The sequence below is a fragment of the Polychytrium aggregatum genome (genome assembly GCF_025602895.1).
Source record: "Polychytrium aggregatum strain JEL109 chromosome Unknown BJ171scaffold_2, whole genome shotgun sequence".
Taxonomy (NCBI): domain Eukaryota; kingdom Fungi; phylum Chytridiomycota; class Chytridiomycetes; order Polychytriales; genus Polychytrium; species Polychytrium aggregatum.
In genome coordinates this window covers 952,534-978,846 of record NW_026516204.1, presented here as the reverse complement: position 1 = coordinate 978,846, position 26,313 = coordinate 952,534, and the positions used below count along the sequence as shown (strand labels likewise).

The window sequence follows — 26,313 nt, the reverse complement described above, 5'->3', positions numbered from 1 at the left end:
GTCGCTGCCAGGTGCACCATTCCTCGATCCATCCGCTTCCTTTGGGCATGATCGGGAGCCTGCCTCTCCGGCAAGCCGACGATCGCACACCAGTGTTAATTCCATCGCAAGTCCCTGGCAGCCCGATTCAACCGACTATTCGAACTCCTGATCTTTCCATCATCCCCGACAATGGATGCGTCAGGGAGACGAACACGCAAGATTCGATAGCCTATACTACCAACAACATTACACTCACATTGCATACGATCCGGCACCCTCCTGGCCGTATGTTCATCGATCCGGGGCTGCTCATCCTGTTCAGAGCGGCGCACCACCCTCAACTTGGAGTTGAACCATTTGTCTCTGTGACGGGCATGGTGCAAGATGCGATCGCACTGGATATTCGGCCATGGACCGACACCGCCAGCACATACGACGACTCGTATATGTCTGATCGTGATGCTGTGTCGGATGATCGGATACCATATTCAAGACCCTCGACACCCTCCCTCCATCGTGAATGATTGTGTCGATGGACTGACCCCGATCGAGCACGCTCAATGTCCTGTCGTTGAGCTGGGATGTGGGAGCCATGATGAGGAAGCCCATTTCGTGGGACAGGGATGCCGACACAGCTGCGAGCATGATCCCCCTGGCTCGAACAAAACGAGGCGGCCAAAGTGGCTTGCAGAGGAATCGCCCGTCTGTGAGCATTCGCCCTTTCGCCCTCTCTCACCATCGCCCGCGATGCGCTTCCCGTCCGCTCTGCTATTCGCCATTGGCATTCTGCTGCCGTGGCCGTCATGTCTGGGCTCTCGTGTCGCAAGCTTCGATTTCACCAGGCATCTGGGAACCAAATCGATATACCCCGAGCCGCCGTCCGAGTCCAGCCGCGCTGACGGTGCATCCATCGACTCATCCCCGTCGTCCTGCGAGCTCGTGCAGATCCAAATGGTTAGTGAGGGTGCCGCACTCGCTCGCCAGACTCGACAAGCCAGCAACGCTCATCTTGCCGCCCCATCGTCTCTCTCCCTGACTCGGTGCTCTTTGACCCTTCACAGATCATCCGGCACGGCACACGAAACCCTGGCAGGTCTGATATCCTGTCGTTCAAGGACATCGAGGGTTTCTTGAGAACCCAGCGTCCTGCAGCAGGATGGAGCCGGTATCCGTGGATGCAAAACTGGGCAAGTGCAGCCGTCTATCGTCTGCTTTGCTGTCGAGGCGAGCTGTGCTAATGCGCATTCATGTCCTCTTTGCGATCCATATGCGATCCATTTGCGCCTGACGCTTGCTGTTCGTGCGTCCAATAGACCTCGCCGTTCCAGCCTGAAGACGAAAGCTTGCTGACCCGGTCCGGCGAAGAGCAGCTCTATCGACTGGGCTCGCGGCTGGCAGACCGATTCCAGGCGTTCCTGGGTATGTGATATCGGCTGCATCTCCGTTGGCGCCGCTGTTGCTCTCCTTTCTCTGATTCCATCTCGGAACCCACTTTGAAACAGAGCCCTACTCTCCCAACCTCTACGATTTCCGGGCCTCGGACAAGTCCAGGACGGTCCAGAGTGCCCAGGCCTTTGCCTTTGGCCTCTTTCGCCGCCCTGGCGCTGCCAACGAATGCCCGCGACCAGCCACGATCCACTGCAGCACCTTGCCGGCAGTTGAGTATCGTCTGTTCATTCACCGGCTCAATGAGTGGATGCACAGCACACTGCCCCGCTCGACATTCATGAGATATACTCGGGAGAATGCTGCCAAGACCTTTTACGAGCATCCCCGGGCATTTGATCCTGTTTGCCTGCAGCGCTTCTCGCCAGGACCCGCCGATTGTTGCGCATGGCCCAGGATGATGATGTGCCGTCTCAGCTGGAGCGATAGTGGCTGACCATCCGCCCCACCGACAGAGCATGGACTATGAGATCGAGCCCGCTGCCAACTGCAAAGCGTGGGAAGGCCAAGTCCTCAATTCAACTCGCCCAAGCAGCGAGAGCGCCGCGTGGAGGAAGCGGTTTCTCCCAGACATCACGGCCCGAGTCCAGGACCGCGCCGGCATTCCGTTCACCAACGAGCATGTCTCGGCCATGTTCAAGCTCTGTGCCTTTCAGGTCGCTGTCCAAGACATCCGCAACGAGTGGTGCTCACTGTTTTCGGAGGATGACTTTCAGCGGCTTGACTATGCCGACGATCTCAAGCACTGGATGCAGTTTTCATACAGCTTCCCCATCAACCGGGTGATGGCATGCTCACTGGCCACCAACATCGCCAACGGACTAGTTGAGGCCATCGATGCCCTGGCCAGCAACCGCCAACGACGACTCGGCATCTTTCGTTTTGGCCACTCCGAGACTCTGCTGTTCCTGTTCACGCAGCTGGTAGGCAGCAAGCAAGTCGAGTCGCTTCGGTGCTGCTGGCTTTCCTCACGATGTCGGCTCCTTGGAGTCGCAGCTGGCATAGACGACATAGTTGGCTGACGGTATCTGTTGCAGGGTCTATACGAGGACACCGAGCCCTTGACGGCCAACATGACTCGGCACCTGCTCTACGATCGCCAGTTCCGCACCGCCGCGATCTCGCCTTTCGGCAGCAATGTTCTGATCGAGCTTGTCCACTGTCCTGGATCGGAACCTGCAAAGATCCTTGCGAACGCTGCAGAGTCTCAAGAGAGCCTTTTGCCGACACTGCCAAGCGAACAAGCGGCGTACTGGAGCCGTGCATTTCCGGTCCTGAGGCAGGGACACACCCTGCGCGATTATGCGATCCGGGTCTCAGTCAACGAACAGTACCTGCATCTGCCGCGATGTCAGGCCAAAGGAGAAGATTACTCGCCCAAGGACGTGCCCAGCTGCCGTCTCGACCGCTTCTTTGAGTCGATCGCTCGGAAGGGATATCTCGACTGCGACTACTCGGGGCTGTGTGGCATAACCGATCGAAACTGCACCTGGTCGTGAGAGCCAGGGAGAGGAGAAAGGCCACGGAAGGGAGAAGGTGAAAGCGGGCCCGCGATGGGCCGTCCTCTGGATGCTCGCCGCTTGTGATTCGACTTGATCTCAGTACGGGATTATGTCATCCGTCATGGGTGCGGTGGAGTCAATCAATCGAATGGCCAGAGTCAGTCCAGTGACTGGATCGCCGAGGCGCTCAAGCAAAATTACCTCCGTCCCGCTGAATGACGCTGCCATGCGGTTCACAGCCGGGAGGCAAGCGGCATGCGTCGTCATGATCGGGTGGCATGGATGGGTAGTTTTGGATAGGGCAGGGCAAGGACGACGACAAATGTGCTTTCCCACGAGGGCGACGGCGGCACTGCGTCGATCCCGATCGGATTCGAGCGGGAAAACTGCAGGGCGGTGAGTCGAGGATATCGCAGCCAATCCTCCAGCAGATCGCCGTGGGATACCCGCATGACCAAGACGAAAGGACGGATGGATAGATGGCTGGGCAGCGAGGGAGACACGCAAAGATGCTGTTTGCGCAGTGGCAAAGTGAATCAGAGGGCCGTCGAGATCCAAATCGGATGCAGCGAAAGCCAGGGGCGGGACAAATGCATTGAGTTGCGGGAGGGATGGGGAGGGAGAGAGGGAGGGAGGCAATGCTGGAGCCAGTGCCCTTGAGAGCAGATGCGAATGTGCCTGTGAGGGCACCTCGCTCAAAACTGGAAACTGGAAACCGGAAGTTGGATGCGGCAGGCAGCTCTGGCACTGCACGGCCTGATCTGCTCCCACAAGCGACAGTGATCCCGACAGAGCCAAGCCCATGGGAATGGGAGGGAGATTTGGGGCAGCCAGCAGGATCGATCGTCTTGCTCCCGTCTCGCTCGCCGGGATCGCTGCGACGGAACGCAATGAAGTTGATGATTTTTATTGGCTTCCGAGTTCCATTCATACTTTCGACAGGGTGAGGGTTGCAAATACAATTCAAGAGTGAACAAACGATGATGTGGGGTACAGCGAGATGAGAAAAAGTCGGGACGGCCACCCAGCACCGGCATCAGCCCCGAAAAATGCAGGCTGATGGGCTGGAGAGGCCACTACAGACGGCTCTGGGATGCAAAGGCGCTCGTCCAGATCCGTGGGCACCAAGGACCGGCCTCTGGCCTAGCTCAGCCAGGATTCTTCGACAATCTCTCGGACTCGCTTGACGTATTCCTTTCGGCTTTCCTGGAACAGCCGGGCAGCTTCGGCGTTGGCGGGGCTGTTTGGGTTGGGATCGTTCAGAAGCGACTGTATCGAGGTCAGGATGGCGGCGACATCGTAGGTTGGCGACCTGAGCGGGCCGGGAAATCAAGGGGCAGAGTCAGAGATCGTTGGGCAAGATCAGGGCCATGATCAGGATAACCCCGGACTACGGGGCCGTGTCTGCAACGCCGATGGTCCAGGCCGGCTGCAGCGTTCCAGAGTGGGCTAGCTCTTGGACGAAAGAAATGCCGGCGGCGAGCAGGTTTGTGTCGACCAATGCAGCCCACTCGGCCAGCTGGATGCTCCGAGAAGGAATCGCAACGATGGCATGGCAAGAAGCAAGACTGGATCCAACAGCAGAGCATCCCAGCATCCCAGCATCCCAGCGGACAGCCATCCTGCGAACAAAGGCTCTCTAATGACGAGAGCACATGCAAGCCCCAGACACAGATAGGCGGGTTGAGGCAGGATGTGATCAACAACGGGTGCTCCCACCCGGCTGCTGCAGCCTTGGCTACCAGAATCGAGGCATCCGAACAACGCCGACGCACTCACCATCGGTTCTGCAGAATGTCAAGGCAAAGGTCGCCATTAGCGTAAACGTTGGGGTGGAACATTTTGCTGATGAACCGAACGTGCGGCGGCTTGGTTGGATAGGACTCGTCAAAGTTGAGGATCAGCTTGAAGGTGCCGTCTTCGAAGGGAGTGTCTTCGGGGCCAAAGATGACGGCGTTCCAGACGAGGACGTTATCAGGGCAAGGGGCACCGCTGAGCTTGTCCGGCGGGTCGGTCTGTAGCCGCTTGAAATCACGCATGAGACGTCTTCGGGCGGATGTCGACATGGGGGGCGGGAGGAGAGCAAAGGAGCGAGCGAGGGACGGGGGGAAGCGAGGCCTGGAGAACCGAGGATGACGATGACAGAGACGATCGGAGGGGATCGGGTTCAGACGGCGAGGGAAAAGGAGCCAGACAGGAGGGGGGCCAAGTCTTGCAGCCCGGGGCGACGAGCAGAGCGGGCTTGGGAGGATGGGCAGGTGATGACGATGAAAACGAAGGTGGGGATGCAGACGTGCGGGCCAGCAGCGGCCTTTTATACCCACGCCCATGCCCACACATCCGCCAGCGTCGACATCGCCACTGCCGTCGCCGTCTGGATCGCAGTAGCCGCTGCGGTTTCCATCGACATCCGCACCGCAGCGGCAGCGCAGAGGGGCAGCCGCTCTCCGACGCCGGTGGACTGGCGATTGGCGATCCCGCCTGGCGACGATCCGACACCGCGCGGGATCGACGACCACTTCCCTGGGCCCAGCGAGAGTGGCTCGACCGCCGATCAGCCTTGGCGTGGCGGCCCAAATGGCAATCGGGATGCACATACTCGGATAGCATTGCATCCATCGATATCGGCATTTGAGCCACAGAGTGCAGCTGGCGTATCGGCTGCGGCAGGGCCAGGTCGCGGCAACTCATTCTTGTCGTCCAGCCACTTGCCCTGGCGCCTTCGCAGGATCCATCGGGACGTTCTTCGCTTCCCGAAAGGCGGTCAGGGGCGCCATCGACCACGCCGAGCCAGCGCAAAGCCCTCAGCGACATGTGAAGAAGCCTTGATCGGTCAAATGGCGCCGACTCTGCCCCCGTCGGCTGACTCTTGGGACATATCGGACTTGGTTGTGATTGGGCAGAGAGGCTTTCGGCAATCGGACGCATCGTCTGTTGCGGCTGGATCATATCATATCATGCATAGCATACATAGTATGCATATCATGCGCATCATGCACATCACGGACTCGGCGTGAACGAGCAAGTCGGCAAATCATGGCCGCCCCATCGAGCCTGTCCCTTCGAGTTTGTCCATCTTGCCAGCATCGCAACAGTGAGAACGACATCGTTCAGCCGGGCGATTACACTTTATTCAGAAAAAAAACGGGACAACATAGCCGTTTCCATGAACATGTAGTATGTGCTGTGCTCGCGTCTAGCAAAGCCACAAGAAATAAAACAGATCACTTTGGCAGCCTCTGAGTGAAGACCACCGGTCGCTCTCCGATCTCCACAATCGACCTGCATACTGTGATCATGTTGCGCGCCGCATTGACGTCGCGATTCCACACTGTCCGGCAGCTGGGATTCTTGCAGCTCCTGACAAAGTGGGAATTCGCAACACTGGGCGCATCGAGTCCTTCCAACCGAACTGGCTCCAGGCACTTGGAGCACACTTGCGAGGTGTTGAACTCGTTCGTCGAGACTACCTTGACGCTTCCATGAGGGTGATTGGGACGGCGTCGGTGGTGCTCGAATTGCTCAAAGTACCGAGCAAACCGCTGCCTCCGAGGGCTGGATGCATAGCCCTTGCCCTGTCGCCATGACGCATTGCCAAAGGCGATCACCACATCGGTCCGTATCGGGGCGTGCTTCAGGACGGCCTTGCACATCCTGTCGACGGCCACTTGGCGCCTCTTGTGGCCCATGAAGCGATGGTGACGGGCCTTCTTGCCAAGGTGGAAGTCGAGCTGCACCCGAAGCTCCGGTTGCAGGACATGGGTGAGATGGACCTTGAAAGCCTCCGAGGACGACACCTTGGGCGAGGGAGTGGTCGACATCCAGGTCTCGATGCTGAGTCGATACTTCATGATATTGTGCCACTTGGTGTTGGACGTATGGCCACACATGTGCTGGTAGTGGCCATTGGAGAATGAGACCACCTCGTCTTGGTGACCCGGTGCTTGGATGACCGCCGTGAAGATGGAGCCGACTCCAGGATCGATGCCAATCCAAGTGGTGCGGTTGGGGTCTGGGTCACCGATGTGGGCCTGGATACGCTGCTCGGCGGTCGGAGGAGGCTCGATGGTCTCGGTGTGATCGGTTCGAGGCAGAAACTTGACGAGGCCGATGGTGCATCCAATGCCATCGGTGCTGATCTCGTAGTTGAACAGCTTGTGATTGATATCCCGGTCACGGAAGAGGGAGCTACGCAGCTTGAAGCAACTGCGCCAGAGTCGATCCTGGTTGTTGATGCCGTCCTCACCTTCTTCCTTGAGCTTGTCCCTGGTGAGTCCAAGACGATGTTCGGTGTCAAGGAGTTGCCAGAGAGTGACCGTGTCGATCTTGACATACTTGGCCCTTGCAGTACAGAGAGGGACCATCGTGCACACGGCCGGAGGAGTGTCGACGGCGAGCTGCTTGAGTGCCCAGTTGATCCTGGATGCCAGCTTGTTGATCTTGGACTTGGTGGTGCCGAGCTCAGACTTGGCCTTGGTGAACCTCTTGTCGTCGGAGGGAATGCCTTGGGTAGTGAGCTCGTCCAGCTTGGCCTGGCGCTGCAGTTCGGTGACTCGGAGAGCGGGCATGTCACAGTCGATCCACTTGTGGACATTGTCGACCATCTTGTCTCGGGCGAGGATTCTCACATGGTGTGAGAGGCGATGGAGGGCCCGGAAGCGGTCCTGGTCGCTGCTGTACCGAAACTCGTCCAGGACGTGGCCAAAGTCTGGATAGAGGAACTCGAGATCGGCCTTGGGTGGAGTCTGCCCTGGTTTCTCGAAGAGCTCGAGACAAGCCTCGATGGCTTCGTGCTTGTGCTTGTTGGCTGGGAAGACGGCAGCGCAGAAGCGGCGAAGGAGTCGCCAGTAGGCCAGGTTGAGGTGGGTGGTGCAGTTGGTGGCATAGGCATTGACAGCGAGAGTGAGAAGCTGACTGTGAGCACCATCAGGCAGACGAGGGGCCGGAGGCAGGTCTGCGTGCCGAGTGGTCTGGTAGTCGCGAAAGGAAGCGACCAGATGCTCGTTGTATTTCTTGGTGTCCCTGGCCGTCGAGAGGGCACCGTCCTGGACGATCTTGAAGCATTGGCGGATGAAAGCAGGGGTGGCCCTGGAGATGACAGGGACGGGAAGATCCTGCTCGATGCACCGGAGGATGTGCAGGTTGAGCAGCCTGGATGCCTCGAACTGGATCTGGGTCATGGTCTCGACGGTGGCCTGGATCTTGTCGCGGAGAGCGGGATTGAGACAACAGCCATCCATCGTCTGCTTGAAGCAGCTGAACTGAGGGGCGGATGACCTTCCATCCACGAGTGGGACGACAGAACTCTTGAGGGGCCGGTATTTGGGACATTTGCTGGTGTTGCTTCGCTCGTGGTCGGTACCATCGCACTGGCGACATCGCTTGCCGGTACTCGAGGAAGTAGATGGACCAGGCTCGGTGGGATCGACATCCATTGGATCTGCAGAAGCAGTGGTGGTGAGCGACGGAGCAACAGACGACCAAGCATGCGTGGGATCAGAGTACGAACCAGAGACAGGCTCCGACTGTGACTTGGCTTTCTTGGGCCTGGGTGGCCGAGGCTGGCCATCACCGGCACCCTTGCGCTTCGGAGGCATGGGGACAGAGAATGCTGGATGCCTGCCAGTGGTACTGGTCAGAGCAGAGACTTTTTTTTATCGTACAATAGCGCGATGATCCGATCAAGGCGAGATGAGGGAAGAAAGCAGCAGGACGAAGGTGTGGCATTTATACCCGAGAGCAGGAACCCGTCTGCGCGGGCTGGTTGGGGAAGTGACCCTGTTCAAAAATCGCCGAGAGGTTCAAGCCAGTGATTTGAGCGTGAAAATGGCGGCTTGATTGGAGGGAACTCAACCCCAGAAGCGCATCGCTCGCTCAATCAGCCGTGGGAAGACATCTGGAAGCACCCTCCGAACGGCAGACTCAAACAGGGTCACCATCCCGACTCTGAACCCCTCGGACGCATTCAGCGCTGCCACCTTCCTGTACTGGTGCTTCACAATCCCAAAGAAGTTCTCGATGGGATTGAAGTCGAGTGAGGCAGGTGGGGTGAAGATCACTGACCATCCTCGGTGATCGATGCAGTCCAGGACAGCCATTGTCTTGTGCATGCTGACATTGTCCATCACAATCACAGAGTCGTCTGGGAAGCTCGCTCGATCAAAGAACTCGACCATCGAGTGTGTCTTGAATGATGTGGGGATGTACATGCGATGCAGCACACCAGAGTGGTTGATTGCAAATGCAGCCGAGACAGACTTGTGCTTCATGTGATTGCGCTGGCGAAGCGGAGCACCCTTCGGCGAGTATCCGTAAAGAGGGAAAATGGATCTCCTGATCCCTGTCTCGTCGACAAAAACGAATCGTCGTGGGTCGATGGAGCAGGCCTGGTCCCTGAACTGTGCCACCCGCTCATCCAGTCGCTTGGACTTGTAGAGGTGTGTTGCCCTCTTGTGTGAGAGACCTGCTCGGTGGATGGCAGTGTGGCAGAGTGAGAGTGATACTTTCCTCTGGAGGATGGACTCGAGCTTGCACCGCAACACAGGACCAGTCTGGAACGGGTCCTGTTCAATCAGGGTGCGAATGACTGGACATGCCTGCTCAAAGAAAGTGGATCTGCGAGCTGGGACCCGGGATGGGTCATCCAGCTTGCATCCTCGGTGCCATCGATGGATGGTGCTCTTGGATACACTGAATATGGAGGCGACCTTACGCAGGCTATGGATGAGGGCGTAGCATCGCAATGCGGCGGTGCGAAAGTCGGATGTGTGGCGAATGGTCATGGCCAGCGCGCGATAACATTGGGTAACAAAATATTCGATCAATGGTCAAAACCCGGGTGTCCCGTTTTTTATTGGATTGCCTGTAATCAGCGCCATTCAATCACACGCCGTCCGCGGGCTTGGGTGAGCAGCCGATGCATCAGTAGCAGCAGAGCCCTGTGACTGTCAACTTCAGTAACTTGCCCCAGATCACCTTGGATCGGCTTGGACCGCCCCGTTTGATCGCCGGCCTCAGCGCCATCAACGCCATGACCTTGCATCAGCCTCTGTCGTCGCTCTTTATCGCCTATAGCCATTTCCGAGCACGCGACTATGCCAGCTGCATCCAGCTCTGCAACGAGCAGCTCGTGCAGAACCCAAAAGACCAGGTCAGGGCCGTTTCAACAGCAACACCGTTTCCCACGGGCCAGCGACTGCCCTGTCCATCCTCCATCCTCCATCCTCCATCCTCCATCCTCCATCCTCCATCCTCCATCCTCCATCCTCCATCCTCCATCCTCCATCCACCACTCACCGCCTTCCGTCCGCTCGTCATATCATTGATCTCCGCGCTCTGCAAGCAGGCCGTCTGGGTACTGCGAGCCAAGGCTCTGATCCAGATCGAGTCGCTTCTCGAGTCCGAGTTCAACCCTGACGATGCCGCCTCGGCCCTGGATCGCGAGTCACTCTCTGCTCTGCCCAGGTCAGTGGAAATCGACCAACCCCGGATCTTTCGCAGGATCGACCTGGCCTTTGCCAGATGTTGGGAGGGGGGGGAGCGTTGCTGCAATCCAACGCTGGTCATGGACTGTGATTCTCGCCGCCGACCATCAAAGTTGATTCTTTCCTCGTCGTGTCCTTGCAGGCCCGGAACATCAATTTACCACCCCACGCATGCGGACGCTTCGGCCGATCCGCTCCTCCTCCATGGCGGCGAGCAACCCGCAAGCCAGGCCATTCGCCCCACCACCCAGCTCGGCCGTCCGCTCACAGGCTTCTCACGGCCGCTGACCCGCAACGCTCCCACGCGAGGCGAAAGGTACCCCATCTTTCCTTTGGAATCGCGAATCTATAGATTGCGACCACGAGTGCCTAGCCCGACATGAGGCCTGGTCGTCTGCGATGACTATGCACTCTGCGACGATTACCCCTCCCTCGGACGCGGATCGACCTTCGATCCAGGGCAGGTTGATGCCGTCGTCATCAGAGCCAGTCCCTCAGCTCCCTGCAACTTGGTCCACCTAACATTGTACCGAAATCCCACCCATCAGTAGCCGTGCCACAGCGGTTCAGCGGCCGCCGACCACCACAGCAGCGCTACAGAGCTCATCCGGTCGTCTGGTGCGCCTGGGCACTGCTTCGCTGCTTCCTTCGGGGACTGGCAGTGCCGGATGCGCCGAGATTGAGAAGATGGACATGCGCATTGTCGCATCCAAGCCGGGCCTTTCACGAGTGAGCATGCAGGAGCGGGAGCAGGAGCAGGAGCATTGGATCTGACGTTCAAATGAGTGTGTATTGATGGTTTGTGTGAACGGCCCGTATCGAGGTGTTTTTTCTGTACCTCTTCCACGTCGTCAAGAATCCCAGAAAGGCCCTGGAGCTCGCCACACACTCCATCACACACCTCGGCTACAAGGACGGTTGGTGGAAATACCAGATTGGGCGATGCTTTGCCAAGCTTCGAATGTGGCGGGAAGCCGAGCGACACTTGAAGAGCTCGCTCGCCGACCAAGTAGGTTGTGGATGCGGCTGTGTTAACCGAACGTCGAGGGACGGCGACAGGAATGGAGGAAGCTGCGACGATTCTGGCTGCACAAAATCGGTGGAGGGGCGAAAGAATCCACATGGGAACGGGTGGGTGCCAGCAGTAGTGCCGCTGATGCAATTCCTTCTGACTCGCAGCACATACCATCACTCTATGGTTCCAGAGCATGCCCGTAGTCTATCAGTTGCTGGGACAGGTGTACATGCATCTGGACCAGCCCAATCTGGCCCTGGAGATTTACAACAACGGCAACGACTTGAACCACAGCGCGTCGATTCTGCTGCTGATCGAGCTCGCCCGCACCTACGAAGATCTGGGCAATGTTGAGATGGCGATGAGACATTATCGGATGGTAACGATGCGAGCGTCACAATCAAACGCACGGCCAGAACGAGCCTTCCTTCCATCGAGCTTGATTGCGTCCAAGTCTCGCTCACTGGGCCCTGTTCCGTCCCGTAGATACTGCAACTTGACCACTCGCACCTGGAGGCACTGGCTTGCCTCGCATCGTCGCATTTTTACAGCAACCAGCCCGAGATTGCCCTCAATCTCTATCTCCGCTTGCTCAAGGTTGGTCTGCCGGCACCAGCACCGCTCGACGATGGCAGCATTCCCACCCCGATTCATCTCGGCGCTGACATTCGCAGATGAATCTTCGTCCTGTGTCGCACCCAACACCACGATGCGCCCCCCCCCGCACATGGCGATGCAACCTCCGTGCTTTGACTACACCAGATGGGGGCTCCAAAGAGCTCCGAGCTGTGGAACAACATTGGATTGTGTGCCTTCTACGCCAGCCAGTTCGATGTTGCAATGGAGTACCTCCAGAGAGCACTCGATGCGGCGAGCCAAGATGAGCTTCTGGCCGAAATATGGTGCGTTTTCGCAAACCAAGTCGATGGTGTGCTGCTCGCGGATACTTCACAGGGCTGGCGGACACCAAGAACGATCGCTGGCCGACGATGGCTCCGTTGCTCGGCACATCGAGGCAGTCTTGCTCATTCCTGCCGCGGCTGGGTCTTGGGGCCCCGCAGGTTCAATATTGGCAACGTTGCATGCAGCATGGGCGACCTGACGCTGGCCCACCGATCGTTCCGCCTCTCCGTGGCCGCCAATCCCAAGCACGGCGAGGCCTGGAACAACCTGGGGGTAAGTCTGACCGAATCCAAATCGTTTGGTCGGTTGTCTACCAGCATATCAACCAATGGCAGCATCCACTGAGGGCGAACCGCAGTTACTGACGCTTAGGAACGACGGCGCTGTATCTACCCAGGTCATGGAGTTCCAGATGAACGACAATCTCGACCGATGCAAGAGCCACCTCGTCTCAGCCTCGCAGCTGGGGCCGCATTTGTATGAGCCACACTATAACTTGGGTACGAGTCGCTCCCGGCTGTTTCAACGATGCTCACAAGTCGGTCCGCATAGCTGCTCCACTCGATCATCCTTGCGCTAATGGTTTTCTATGCACGCTGGTCTGCACAGCGCAACTCTTCCTTTCCCAGGGCGACATCCAGTCCTCGCATCGATATGCGAGCTTGGGCCTCGAGATCTTTCCAGGCCATGTCGAGGGCAAGGAGCTGCGCGAGACACTCGACGGTCTCTTGGTTGTCGGATCATGAGACTTGGGGCATGTTACGGTCGTTGCATACGGGACAGAGCTGTGATGAGTGAATGGTGTTCATCGATGGAGCCTCATTGCTGTTGCTGTCAAGTTCATTTTGGCTGGACTGTCCACGGACTCCACGCATCCACGGACTCCACGCATCCACGGACTCCACATATCCACGAGCTCCACATATCCATGGATCCGCGTGCGATGGCTGTGGTGAGCCAGTGCCGACCTCCCTTCCTCCCCCTCGATGAACCAATCATGATGCCAAACGACCGCCTTGAAAGAGCAAAGGAGTGGGACGAATGGGGGGCGAGGCCGGAGCCGACTGGGACTTTTTGTGGTTGCGGGGAGGTGAGGCTTTTTTTTTGTTTTGGTGGCAACTAGTGCGTGTTACTTAGTACTTTGATAGAGTTAGACGACTGGACCGAGCGATTGAGACATAGGACAGGAGCATCCGAAAAAGAGAAAAGAAGCGGCCGAGGCACGCGCCACCGAGCAAAACATCGGAAGAATCCGTGGCGGGGTCGTGAGTCGATGGACTCGCAGATGTGCAAGGCGGATTGGGTGAGGGACAAATCAAAAAAAAAAAAAGGAAACTCGGCGGCGATGCAAGAGGAAACTTGGAAAGTTGGATGAAGGTATGCATTGGGATCGGAACGGGGCGGGCCAAGGGGATTGGGACTGAGAGCATCCTGGCGTCAGGATCCCGGTGTTCAAAATCGTGAGGCGAAGGGAATCGAGGAGAGGAGGAGGAGGGGGGCAAAGACATGAAGGCAATTCATAGATGGACATGACCAGTGCCCACGACAAAGACAAGCGGAAAAGTCAAGTATGTACAACAGGGCTCTGGGACGGGGGGGAGATGCGGCAGAGCATGTGATGGTGAGGAGGCCATGGTGCGTTGGGCTGCAATGGGCCACAGAAAGAGGAAAGAGGTGGCGGGGAGTAGACACGGGTGCTTAGCTTCTTTCAACAAGTTCAAAGTTCTCACGGCTTGATACCTCGGCCTCATCGAATGGAACCCATCGCAGAACACTGAGGACCAGAACGTGTTGGGCTGGTAGGAGGACGACGGTCGGGGCGGTCGGGGCGGTCGGGAATGGGTTGAATTCGAGTGATTGAAGGGATTCAAGGTTGGACGATACGATGGTGAGATTGACGGTCGAGTCATAGCCGTGGAGACCAGCAGGACTGCGAGGCAAGTGAGCAACGATGTGACTTACAAAGCGTGAACAGCGTGTTCTTGATGTTGAGGATCGGGGGCCCGCTGTGGAAGATCTCGTAGAGCTTGGCGCCGCAGATGAAACTGCCAAGGCCGGCGGTGATGACAAGACGCTTGAGCTCGCGCGTGATGGACTTCATCAGCGAGTTGCGGAGGTGCTGCATTTGCGACTTGTGCTGGCCCATCGTTTTGGGATAGGCGATGCGATACACGGTCCAGATGATCGAGAGCGTGCAGACGACATCGACCATCAGCCAGTACACATAGAGGACCAAGAGCGGGATCTGTGCACTTTCTTCATCGACGGCGGTGCATTCTGTCGACAAAGAGAGAGACAGATATATAGCCGTCAGAAGATGTGCTCCAGGGCTTGGCCAAGTTGTCGATACGGGCTTGATGACATGGTGGCTGCGGGTTTGATTGCACGGCATAGGGAAGGGCTGCGGATCCAATCCAGACGGCCCGGCCCGTGCGCTGGTTGATTGATACTGCCGACCCAAGGACTACGAAGAGCGACTGCTTACGTCGGAATCCGCTGTAGTAGAAGGCCATAAACACGGCATAGAGAACAAAGGAGACGATGCCGGCGCCCATCGAGCCAATGTGGACCCAGATGGGATCGATATCTTGGCGGGTGGCTGAGAAGGTATAGATGGTTCGCCAGACGATGTACGTGAATTTGAATGTGTCCTATGGCAAGCAGAGTCAGGGGCGTCAGTGGACGACGGATGGGTGCGATGGAGGAACGTGCTGGGCTGGAGGGGGCCGACCGATGCGCTTGAGGCACACGAGAGCCAGAGAGAGGGTGGGGCCGTTACCTTGATACACCACACGACGTTGGAGAGGACTTGGAACGTCCATCCAGGACAGGTGTCGGGCAGGTACGTCAGCGAGAGAAAGTCAAAGACCCAGGCGACGCAGTCGGTGTAGACCATGAGCCTCAGCAGCGAGCGGTAGTTGAAGGAGATCCGCCAGCTGTTGAGGAAGATGATGGTGCATAGACTGGTGATGCTGACGACGCCGGCGACGCCGTCCAGGCTCTGCATGAACAGCACGGCGTTGGAGGGCGTCAGTTCATCCAGGAAGGGCATGGTGGGCGGGTGGGGAGGCAGGCGAGACCAGAGACCGACGTGAGGGGGGGTCGAAGTCGATATAAATGGATCTCGAACCGGTATTCGAGGTGGGGTCGTGAGGGGCAAAGGGCAAGGAATCCCCGCCTCCGGGAGCGCCGAAGGGCGGCAGACAGCGTGTCAGCCGACAGACGCGGCCGACGTGCCGTACAGCGGCCGCGACGGGGTTGCACGGATGACAGCCTCGGGTGGTGCGACGCCGACGCGGCGAGACAAGGGGGAGACACAAGGCGGCAATCGACCAAGGGCAGCTTGTTGTGTTAATGCGTTGTTGGTGTGCTGCTGATACGTTGTTGGTGTGCTGTGCGGAGTGTGTTTGCATCAAGTGCCCTGTGTGTGTGGTCTGTGCTTGCATGCTGCAACACTGGCACCCAATGCACACAATGCGCTTCAGCTACGGCAACAGTTACGGCAACAGTCGCTGCGCTCTTGGTGGCGCACTGCTGCAACGCGCGCCGGGCCATGGGCAACCACGCAGCGGATCGCAAGAAACCCCTGAGCCAGCGGGTGCTCGTCAACCGACCGCGTGTCTCCAAGTCCCAGCCCCGGTCGAGACCATCGGCCGACCGGCCAGCCTGGATATCCGGCTTGAGCCGATGCCTGATTGTCCCCGTTGCGGCCAGTGTCCCTCGTCGGGGACGCTGCTGTCTCGGTGCGCCGGGCCTTGGTGCAAGGCAGCGGTCGCAGGCTCCACTGCACCGCGCGGCTGTCTGCCCTCGAGCTCAAATTTTTCGACCTTGCGTGCCGTGCGTGCAACACGGCTCCACAGACAACGCCGCAATGCATGCAGCCGGATCCGACTCTTGCCGGGATGCAAATCCACCTGCATCCTCCATCGACTGCAATCCATCGACTGCAATCCATCGACTGCGAGTGCGAGCAGCATCAGCAGCACCGCTGGCATTCGGCATGACCTGTCCAGCTGCACCAGCCCGGCGATCTGACCTTCTGTTTGTCTCCTGCCCGCCTTCCACTTGCCTCTGCTCGCCTCTCGGTTGGTCATCGAAACAGGGCCGCGCCAGGCACTGCCCTTACTTGTCGCGTCTGGTCGGCAGCGCGGTATAAACAAACTGGTCCAAACAAACAACTCATGCAACAGCCAGGAGGCCCTGTTCGCCCGACAAGGCCGCTGAAACATTGGCCCGTGATTGACGCCGACACCGTGGCCAAGGACACCCCTGCAAACTGTCGCTTGCCTCTCCTTCGCCTCTCCTTCGCCTCGCATCAGCCCGCTCCTTCGTATCGAGTCGCCTCGGTCGCATCGTCGGGCCTCGCAATGCGGACCCGCACCGACCCGCACCGACCCGCGGACTGCTGGCCATGCCCGCTGCGTGCGACCATCGCCCATCACCTGTCGCTGCATCGCGCTTGCGGGCAGTGTTAACCGGGGACACACGGCGCTGTGCATCAGGCACAGAGCCGGTTCACGTGTCGCTGTCGCCAGGCTTTTTCTTTTTGCACCGTCGCCACACGCCGCGAAATGGCCCAATGGCCCCGCCGCCACAACGGCAAAACGGCCGGCGGCATTGACGCCGGGACCTTGTGCTCCCCCTGTGCGTCGGGGCGGCTGCGTCTGTATGGATCCGGCTGCGGCCTTGTCGAGCCACGGGCATGATCCGACCCATGCCCGATCTCGGCGCTCCTTGTCTGGCTCAGCGGCACAACGCGTCCGTGCCACCGCCGTCGCTGCCACGGGCCGCATCGCGTGTGTCTGTGCCACCCGAGCTGTGGCGATCACGTCGCACGCTCGGGCTGTCGCACACCCGTCCTGGGACCTGCCTTTTCCGGCAGCCCTGCCCGAAATGGCAGCTGGCCACAGCGTGGCCGTCTCTGCCCTGCACAGCCCTAGATAGCCCTAGATAGCCCTAGATAGCCCTAGCAGGGCTCGCCATGGCCGGTGCTCACGTGCATCGTCGCCGTCTTCCTGTCCGACCGTTGCCAGGAACAAGCGCCTTCCCATCGACACCCTTGCCTCCAGCCGCCATCGACCTGCGTCGCTATGGGAAACGCTGCAGCCAAACCAAGTAAAATCACATCAAAGGACAAGGCCATCCTGGACCTCAAGGTCCAGCGGGACAAGCTCAAGCAGTATCAGAAAAAGGCAAGCCTCGCCATGCGGCATTCATCCCTGACCCGGCCGCTTTCCGAGGCGAAGCGCCGTTCTCTCCTCTGCATCGCCAAAATGCCGCTCCTCGGCTGCAATCGACCGCTACTCGGGTGAGTCTCTAATCAAGTGTCTCGCCTCAATTTCCATTCGCGCTCTTGCGTCGCAACGTTGTCCAGATCGAGCTGGTCCTGAACAAGGAGGTCGAGGTCGCCAAATTCCATCTGGCTCGTGGAGACCGGGGGCGGGCGCTGCTGGCTCTCAAGAAGAAAAAGTACCAGGAGCAGCTGCTCGAAAAGACAGACGAGCAGCTCCTGAATCTCGAGCAGCTGGTATGTCTGCATGGATTCCGGTCATCTCAGGATCTGGGACAGCAATGGATGCATGCATTTCGCGAAACGGCCTTTGGCAACCAGCCGGTCAACAAGTCGGTCAACAAGCCGGCAAGTCGGTACGTGGCTGGTTGACCAATGCACCATCCTGTAACTGACGCCGGCGGTCTTCTGCAAGGTCGGCACGATCGAATATGCATTGGTGGAGCAAGATATTCTCAAGGGGCTGCAGCAGGGCAATGATGTCCTGAAGGAGATCCACAAGGAAATGTCAGTCGACGCCGTGCAGAAGCTCATGGACGACACGGCCGATGCCATTGAATACCAGCGGGTCAGTGTCCCACCCAGATCGCCTGGCCGCGGGACTGCATCCCGAGACTCTTGTCTGTTCGAGTCCTTTGGCCCTGCTTACCTGCTCTCAGTAGCTCGTGTGTGCGTGAGGCAAAGCTCCGCTGACGCTCGCTGCACTGTTTCTCTTGATACCATCAGGAAATCGACGACATTCTCAGCGGACAAATCACCCAAGAAGACGAAGAGGAGATCATGGCCGAGCTGGACCAGATGCTGGAGGAAGAGGTGCGCGTGCTTGGGTGTCTGGGGCATCCGTGACTGCTCCTGATTGTGATGGACTCGCTCCTTGGCGCTGCGACCCGTGTGCTTCTCAGAATCTGCAGCGAGGATGGATACGAGCATGTGCTTCCGGCTCCACAAATGCATTCAATGCCGCCACGACTTGGGTAAACACACAGGACATCGCTGACTTGGCCGCTGGTTACTCTTCTCGACACAGGCCGCTGCACAGGTTGGCAAGCTCCCCGACGTACCCATCGATCTCAACGCGCGGATACCCGATGCCCAGACAACCAAGCTTCCAGCAGGTGAGCCCTTCATTTCCTGGATATCGCGGCAACATGACTGTCCCCAGTGTTTGGCTCCACGACGATTCCGAAACCATGTCGCACTCGGTCGCTGGACAGCTCATTCTCACGCCAACACTCCCTGTGTGCTTCACCCGCTATCAGATCCCATATCGCAACTTGCGAATCTGCCGTCTCCTCCATCAGAACTGCCAGGTAGGGCTCGACGACTGATGTTTCAATCGATGTTTGTGTTGATGAGGGCCAGCCTCTCTGGTCTCTGCGTCTCTGGCCATAACCACGGATGCTGATCTGATCTGGCCTGATCCGATCCCGTCGGCTCCCACCCGTTCCTGTCCAACCCACCGCCCTCCCAATCCAAATGCCTTGCAGAGCCGAGTCAGGAGCAGCGTGTCCAGGCCAAAGCCAAAATCCGCAAGAGTGCCGAAGAGGAAGACGAGGGCCAGCTGGTGGCTGCGTAGTCGCTGGTGGCTGCGTAGTCGCTGGCGACCTGCATCGCTCCACGGCGATCCTGTATTGCTTCATGGCACCGCGAGGAGCGGCGATACACCTGCGCAACCGCCCCTGTACTCGTTCCCAAATGAAATCGCCCGTCTCTGCTCCCAGCCGAATCGTCTTGGCTGACTGCGAATTGCCTGTGGATCGAGTCCGTCTCCGCTCCCGCCAGGCCTGCCCTTGCTGCTGGCGCCATGCACATCCCCCATTGCCTTCCTGCGCTCGCTGCTCCTTGCCAATTCCATGCGCCTGTTCCCCCGTCCTCTGTTTCGGAACAGGCAGAGCCCTGTTGTCCGGCAGGCCATTGGCAAGCACCCCGGCTGATCCGGCCGCGACTGCGCTCCAAGGGTGTCTCTGTGCGACGCCCCGCCAGCCCCCCGGCCGATTGGGCGCTCCTGCCATTGTCTGTGTGGCTGCCCCACAGCGCCTGCCTTCCAGCCCCGTCGGAGGTATTCCCGGCGCCGGTCTGCGGTTCGGCTCGTCGACCGATATAAATGCAGGGTGGCTATCCGCCAGAGCCATCCGTCCCATCGTGGAATTCTCCTCCTTTCCATCCTTGCTCTTTGCTTGTCGGCCTGGCCAGTTGGTCACTCACATCCGTTGGATTCGCTGTCCGTCTCTGCTGTCTGTCTGCGCTGGGTGTTTTGCCTCTATACCACACTGGCGGTCGTATTCTGTCTTGTCCCGAAATCGCCGCAATGAACCGAATTCTGCGATCGTGGTAGGAGACCCCTCTTTGTCGCCACGGGAAGGGCCATTGGGAGTCGCAGCGGTGTTTCCAACGACAATGGCATCCATTTCCCTGCCCATGCCTCGCCCGTGCTCGCCCTCCCTCTTCTCTTTCCGTGCAGCCCGCCTGGCACGGTGGCATCCCCGTTGCGCATTCGCACTTACACCGCTGCCTCTGTCTGTTGGGCTCCAGTCACTCTGCCCTGGTCGGGTCTGGCCGTGTCTACAACGCCGCGCTGGTTCGTCCCGCTGTGTCTGCGCGCCTTGCAGCCAGCCGGTCATTCATGTCCGGTAATCCCAGTGTCAATGACCAGCCCGTGCCCTCTGTCGCAGCAGCCCGCTGTTCCGTATGTCTGTGTCGGGCGTCGCTGATTCTGGTATTCTGGCCAATCCCCAACGACGATACCCGCTCCACCTTCTCTCACTTCCGTTCCGATGTCTCTGAACATCCCGATGCAACAACGGCGACCGTGTCGCTCATTCAGCCCCGACCCTGCGCAGCTCGAACGATGGCGACCTGAGTAAGTATCAGGGACACGAGAGCAGCAGCTGGCTCGGATATAACTCGAAAGCACAGGCCGATGATCGTGCGCTGGCATGGGCTCGTCAATCGTCCGGCTTCACCAGTGGATCGCATTTCTGACCGGTCTCGTCTCGTCGTGGCCCCGGATTCTTCAGACTTTCTCGATAGTGTCCAGGTCTTCTTTGACCGCGCTGCCAAGCACTCTGGTGTGGACGAGGGCACCATGTAAGTCCTCAAGGATGGAGCAACAGCGCATGCACACGGGACACTTGGATCTCGATTATATCTGCACAGCTCGCTACTGGACGCTCCCACGTTGTGGATAGACTCGTGCTTTTGCCATGCTATTCACTCTCCTCCCTGTTGCTGCCACAGCGCCCATATCAAGGCGGTCGATGCTGTTCTGAGCGTCACCTTCCCCGTTGATCTCCCTGACGGCACTGTCGAGATCATCAAGGCCTACCGTGCCCAGCATTCTCGCCACCGCACCCCAGTCAAAGGTCAGTCTCGGCCGATCGCACCAACCAATGCTGACCAGTCTGCCCATCATCGTCGCCTGTAGCGAAACTACCATACCTTTGGGGCACCATCCAGCCCAGGATCCATAGTCCGTCGTCCGCAGCACATGTCCCTGCCCAGAACCCTCTCACTGACTCTTGGCCCCTCCATTCACAGGCGGTATCCGCTACGCCCCTGATGTGGATCTGCAGGAAGTCGAGGCTCTTGCCTCGCTCATGACTTTCAAGAACGCTGTCGTCGATGTCCCTTTTGGCGGTGCCAAGGGAGGCATTTGCATCGACCCTCGGAAGTACGATGTTGCGGTATGTTGCACGGCATTGTCTCGGCAGAGGGTCCGTGCCGAGGGTCGTTTCTAACCCCGGCCTGGCATCTCGACTCTGCACCCAGACTCTTGAACGCATCACCCGACGATACACCATCGAGCTCTGCCAGAAGGTATGCATTGCTGCCACGCTCATTGGCTGGATGTTGAGATCGGATTTGGGAGGGGAGCACAGCAACTCATTCACGACTGCGCTGAGCGGCTGTCCCAAGTTTGCCAGACTCTGCCCGCTCATATCCTGAGTATCTTCAATCGTTTAGAACTTTATCGGCCCCGGTGTGGACGTCCCCGCTCCCGATGTCGGTGAGTATTCGAACACATGGCAAAGGCAATCCAGGATTGCTGGATAGCCAGCATGCTAGACAGACTCTCCGAGCTTTCCCCTCATTTTCTCACGCGACTGCGTTTCCTCACTTTGCACAGGTACCTCTTCTCGCGAAATGTCGTGGATCATGGATACCTTCCGCCAGTTCAACCCCAACGACGTCAACAGCATTGCCTGTGTCACAGGCAAGCCCGTCCATCAGGGTGGTGTCCGCGGCCGCAACGAAGCCACGGGTCTCGGTGTCTACTACGGCATTCGCGAGTTTATGAGTTTCCCTGGTATGGCTATGTCGCACCCCCGAAGCACTGAGGCTCTGGGACACAGCCTCGCCCGGATGATCGAGTAAAGGCCATTCACTCTGTGCCCACGCACAGAGCGACGTCGCCGATTCGGAGCATGCCTGACGTGTGCCCGACCCTCTCCATCGCAGAGATCCAGAAGCAAACCGGCCTCTCGGGCAAGATCAGCGACTGTAGCGTGGTCATCCAGGGCTTTGGCAATGTGGCAAGTATCACACGATGCCCAAACGTGTCTGGCAGCCGCGACTCACGCACTTCCACTCGACGAGGGCCCTGGACGGGCGTCCTTCGGCTTCGCTGACCTCTCATTGTCGTTTCTTGGACCCTGATAGGGATACTGGGCCTCCAAGTTCTTTGAGGCGTGAGTGTTGATGGACTGCTCTACATTTCTATTGCTTGGTGGAGCAGCCTGATGCGCTGCTGCCCGCCCGACAGAGCAGGCTGGATGGACACTGACACGAATGAGTTTCTATCGGATCATTTAGCAACGGCGCCAAGATCATTGCCATCGGCGAGCGCGACTGGTAAGCCCGACCGACCGACCGCATGTGCCATCGGCTTGGATTTGGGCCGGTTTCCGCTGGGGTGGTTCTCCAGGCCTCGGCACACCATTCTCGAGCTGACATTCGAATCCTTTTCGATCGGAATTCTCACTTCAGCGTCGTGTACAACCCTGCGGGTCTCAAGATGGACGACCTCCACGAGTACCGCAAACAGACCGGCAGCTTCAAGGGCTTCCCCGGCGCGACCATCATCGATGAGCCTTCCAAGGTCCTCGAGCTTGAGTGCGACATCCTTATCCCTGCCGGTAAGCTCCGGCGCGAAACGAACAAGCGGCGGAATGCAGGTCGTGAGTCCAAAGAACCAGTCTGATGATGTCGCTCGCTTCTGCAGCCTTGGAGCGACAGATCACCTCCAAGAACGCCCACAAGGTCAAGGCCAAGCTCATTGGCGAGGCCGCCAACGGCCCAGTGACTCCTGCTGGCCACGATATCTTGATCAACCGCGGCGTCGTCATCGTCCCGGATCTGCTCCTCAACGCCGGTAGGAAATCTGACTTGTTTCCAGGCTGCATGAACCGCCATACTCTTGAGTGTTTGTTTGAGAATGGCAGGGCACGACACGGCTGCATCGCTTGCGATAGCGTCTGACGATGTGTCATATGCGCCGGAGTCTAATCCATCTCGTCGGATGGGTACAGGTGGTGTCACTGTCTCCTACTTCGAATGGCTCAAGGTAGGTCGCATGGATCATGAGCGCAATGCCAGACGGGATCTGCATGCTTTGATCTGACACTGTTGCTGCTCGGATGCTGTCCGCCCTTCTCTTTCCCTCAGAATCTCAGCCACGTCCGCTTCGGTCGTATGAACAAAAAGTGGGATGAGCAGGGCAAGTCCAAGCTCGTCGAGCTCGTCGAGGAGATCAGCGGCCGCAGCCTCTCGGAAGCCGAGCGTCGTCAGGTACGGATCGCCCTCTCGGCGGCTGTGGCAAACAGACAGAGGCGGTTGTACATGCCACAGGCATTTGCCTGTGTTCCGAGTGCCCGGAGCAAAAATCGCCGATGAAGAAGAGCCACATGCCAGCGACCATCTCGACTACAGCGCTGCCATCCAACTATGGCCGCTCCAATAATCCCTTGGCCCTTCCCCTCATCACTCACAGGTTGTCTACGGTGCTGAGGAGCACGATCTGGTTTACTCGGGTCTTGAGGACACTATGATCCAGGCCTGCCTTGAGACCCGCCAGACCGCCCACGAGAAAGGCATCGACCACCGCACCGGTGTGTAATCCTTTGCCGGGTGACTTGCGCTTCCTGTGGTGTGCAGCTGGCCTCGAGAGAGATGGCGGCCATCCAGGGCTGCTGGCCTTTGTGTGCTCTGATCCGTATCTGCTTCCCACTGATCAATCCGTATCTGCTTCCTACTGATCGCACTCATCTCACCCATCGCATTCTTCCAGCCGCTCTCTGCAACGCCATCGTCAAGATTGCCCTTGTCTGGGAGGGCAGCGGTATGATCTTCAAGAACTCCAAATAAGCGCCGAACATATCCCTGTCGTTTGGAGGAGTAGAATTTGGGTATACAACTAGAGTCGATCCAATAAAAAACGGGACACCCGTGATTTTGACGATTGATCAAATATTTTATTACCCAATACAATCGCGCGCTGGCCATGACCATTCTGTGATTTGAATCAAGGACGCCATTGTGTGAATCGCTTCCAGCCCAAGATGCGCTGGATGAGCACCACACCAAGTCCCAAGATCCCTGGGTGGCTTCCTTCCTGCAATACATTCGCCATGTGTTCGATGGAGACATGCTGGACAAACAGCTGTACTTCAGCCTGACCCGGCGACGGCGATTCAAGCGACTCGATCTCTACGGCAAGCGACAGCGCACCGTCCACGAGATGTGCAAGCAAGTCATCGACCAGGCACCAAGGGAGACCGATATTGTGATTGCCTTTGGGAATGCATCCTGGAAGCAAAGGAAGGGATATGCATCCAGTCCCAGGAGACTCAGGCTTGCCAAATACTTTGAGCAGTTCATACACCACCAGAGACGCCCACCAGACCGAGCCGTCTCCAAGATCCATGTGTGCTCGGTGAACGAGTTCAACACATCCCAGGTGTGCTCACATTGCCGGGAATTCAAGCGACTTGAGTCACCCGAGTATCTTGATATCGAGAAACCACACTTTGTCCGGAGCTGTGCAAGCTGCCATACGCTGTGGGATCGAGACATCAATGCAGCCAGGAACATGATCTCGGTATGCCAGTCGATCATCGCCACAGGAGATCGGCCGGGTGTATTCAAGACTGTGCTCCCGAAACCAACAAAAACAAAGCGATTGCCAACGAAGACAGGAGTGCAATGCCATGGCCTGCCCGCTGGGCCGACAGTCAGTCAGCGGGGTTCAGGCCTCTGAAGCCAGGAAGGAACTGTCCCGTTTCTTTCTGGATAGACTGTAGAGCGGAAGTTGGTGGCATCGTTGCGCTGTGCTTCGCCGGCCTGCTCCGCTGACAGTGACTCGCAAATGAAACGGGGTCGCTCCTATATCATCCTCGATGCCCACGTCGTTGCGCTGCCATGTTCCGTCTTGGTGCCGAATCTACACAGGCCGCATCCAGTATCAGCATGTCCACGAATATCGTCCGCAGAGGCGATGTTCAGGGGGGGGTCAGAGGGCTGGTGGCAACAGGGGTATTGTTGGGCTTTGCCGAGGCAGCAGCAAGCGAGTGCGCATCGGCGATCCGCACGGTGCCCGCCTGGCTTCTGTCCCGAATCCCTCACCGGCGTCCCTCATCGAGCCTCATGCTGACGCTTGTCCAGTTCCGTTCGTCCCTTTGTGGTGCTCATGCGTTCTCATGCTGATCGCGGCGCCTTCTTGATCTGGTGGCCGCGCAAGTCAGCCGCCCCATCCGCCGGTCTCTCCGATCCCACCTTCTCTTCGCCAGACGCCGATCCGCACGGCCGTCCATCGCAATCCACCGGCCTTCGAACGCAACGCACAGCCCTCCACAGCAGCACGCATCGTCACCGTCCGCCACCCGCAGCGGCATGCAAGCGCCGGCTGGGTGGGGGGGAGACTTGTGTCGAACCTGGCCAGCAGCCATCGCCACCCCGGGACCAGAAGCCAGCTGCATCGCCGGTGACTCAGGTCGCCTCCTGTCATGGACGGCCCCTGCCGCACAGGAGCCACGGGTCCGGGGGAGCGTGTGCGGCTGTCAAGGGCTGGCCGGCCGGCACACCAAAGGACTGGTCTTGTGGCCACTTTGTTCCCGCAGCGACCAGTCCACGGCGGAGGAAATATATTCCCGCCCATGGCGGCAAAAGGACATGCGGACCATTTTGCGGCCGAACCGGCGGCGTTTTTTTCCGCAGCGCTCGCACCGACCAATCCGCAAGCGAGCGGAGCGATGCAGGCAGCGTCACCTTTGCACCCAAGTGCTGATCCCGCGCCGACCCCGTGCTGATCCGGCGGGGAGGAAATGGCATTCTCACCATCACAAACGATGAGTCGATCTTGCTGGACTACGATGCAGCCGCCTGCAGATTGTGTGTTGGGTGCAGGAAGGCGGGAGAGAAACAAAGGATGTTGCCGAGTTTCGGAGGGGAGGCGCTCGGATGGGCAGGCCCCGAGTGTGAAGGGAGAGGGACAATGAGGGCAGTTGGTCGCTTGGCCTGAACCCGGTCGAGACAAGGCCGACACACGCCATGCAATCGAGACGAATCGCGGACACAGCGTGCGGCCATCGATACGAACAATGGTGCAGGCGGTGTTGGCTCCCGCCGCCCAGCGAGCTCCAGTGGTGCTGGCGGCCAGGCCAGGCCAGGCCCGTTGCGGACTTTGCTCATGGACGC

The 26,313-nt window shown here is 58.6% G+C and overlaps 7 protein-coding genes across 7 annotated transcripts; 5 read left to right on the top strand and 2 right to left on the bottom strand.

The window, feature by feature from the left end:
* The first annotated feature begins 678 nt into the window (after positions 1-678).
* On the top strand, positions 679-3,186 carry BJ171DRAFT_486770 (histidine phosphatase superfamily). The gene is made up of 6 exons (XM_053109223.1): positions 679-936; positions 1,044-1,169; positions 1,296-1,401; positions 1,485-1,639; positions 1,884-2,351; positions 2,466-3,186. The coding sequence occupies exons 1-6, from the start codon at positions 730-732 to the stop codon at positions 2,925-2,927; spliced, it is 1,524 nt and encodes a 507-aa protein (XP_052971465.1). The 5' UTR covers positions 679-729; the 3' UTR covers positions 2,928-3,186.
* Positions 3,187-3,821: 635 nt separating this feature from the next.
* On the bottom strand, positions 3,822-5,251 carry BJ171DRAFT_486768 (ubiquitin-conjugating enzyme/RWD-like protein). The gene is made up of 2 exons (XM_053109222.1): positions 4,710-5,251; positions 3,822-4,242 (listed from the first exon to the last, which is right to left on the bottom strand). The coding sequence occupies exons 1-2, from the start codon at positions 4,994-4,996 to the stop codon at positions 4,074-4,076; spliced, it is 456 nt and encodes a 151-aa protein (XP_052971464.1). The 5' UTR covers positions 4,997-5,251; the 3' UTR covers positions 3,822-4,073.
* Positions 5,252-9,960: 4,709 nt separating this feature from the next.
* Positions 9,961-13,078, top strand: BJ171DRAFT_620788 (tetratricopeptide repeat protein 8; the record flags this gene model as incomplete). The annotated part of the gene is made up of 11 exons (XM_053115418.1): positions 9,961-10,080; positions 10,276-10,394; positions 10,557-10,730; positions 10,963-11,143; positions 11,238-11,423; positions 11,620-11,808; positions 11,916-12,026; positions 12,192-12,331; positions 12,491-12,605; positions 12,730-12,832; positions 12,942-13,078. The coding sequence occupies 11 exons, from the start codon at positions 9,961-9,963 to the stop codon at positions 13,076-13,078; spliced, it is 1,575 nt and encodes a 524-aa protein (XP_052971463.1).
* Positions 13,079-13,935: 857 nt separating this feature from the next.
* Positions 13,936-15,410, bottom strand: BJ171DRAFT_116618 (uncharacterized protein). Its single transcript, XM_053105495.1, has 4 exons — positions 15,112-15,410; positions 14,818-14,983; positions 14,295-14,609; positions 13,936-14,128 (listed from the first exon to the last, which is right to left on the bottom strand). Exons 1-4 carry the CDS (start codon positions 15,382-15,384, stop codon positions 14,031-14,033), a joined length of 852 nt encoding a protein of 283 aa, XP_052971462.1. The 5' UTR covers positions 15,385-15,410; the 3' UTR covers positions 13,936-14,030.
* A 1,023-nt stretch (positions 15,411-16,433) lies between these two features.
* On the top strand, positions 16,434-17,381 carry BJ171DRAFT_486721 (uncharacterized protein; the record flags this gene model as incomplete). Its single annotated transcript, XM_053109221.1, is given in 4 exon segments — positions 16,434-16,621; positions 16,836-16,998; positions 17,080-17,280; positions 17,291-17,381. Coding segments are annotated over 2 exon segments (360 nt in total), but the record flags the coding sequence as incomplete, so codon positions are not given.
* Positions 17,382-19,673, top strand: BJ171DRAFT_486720 (Snf7-domain-containing protein). The gene is made up of 7 exons (XM_053109220.1): positions 17,382-17,524; positions 17,707-17,859; positions 18,038-18,190; positions 18,349-18,435; positions 18,650-18,737; positions 18,882-18,932; positions 19,110-19,673. Exons 1-7 carry the CDS (start codon positions 17,423-17,425, stop codon positions 19,196-19,198), a joined length of 723 nt encoding a protein of 240 aa, XP_052971460.1. The 5' UTR covers positions 17,382-17,422; the 3' UTR covers positions 19,199-19,673.
* BJ171DRAFT_486717 (uncharacterized protein) lies at positions 19,674-24,125 on the top strand. The gene is made up of 18 exons (XM_053109219.1): positions 19,674-19,953; positions 20,155-20,252; positions 20,447-20,482; positions 20,640-20,709; positions 20,860-20,984; positions 21,160-21,305; positions 21,391-21,438; positions 21,586-21,628; positions 21,749-21,928; positions 22,081-22,154; positions 22,282-22,310; positions 22,435-22,473; positions 22,609-22,757; positions 22,844-22,993; positions 23,151-23,185; positions 23,287-23,409; positions 23,612-23,729; positions 23,909-24,125. Exons 1-18 carry the CDS (start codon positions 19,727-19,729, stop codon positions 23,983-23,985), a joined length of 1,767 nt encoding a protein of 588 aa, XP_052971459.1. The 5' UTR covers positions 19,674-19,726; the 3' UTR covers positions 23,986-24,125.
* Positions 24,126-26,313: the final 2,188 nt, after the last annotated feature.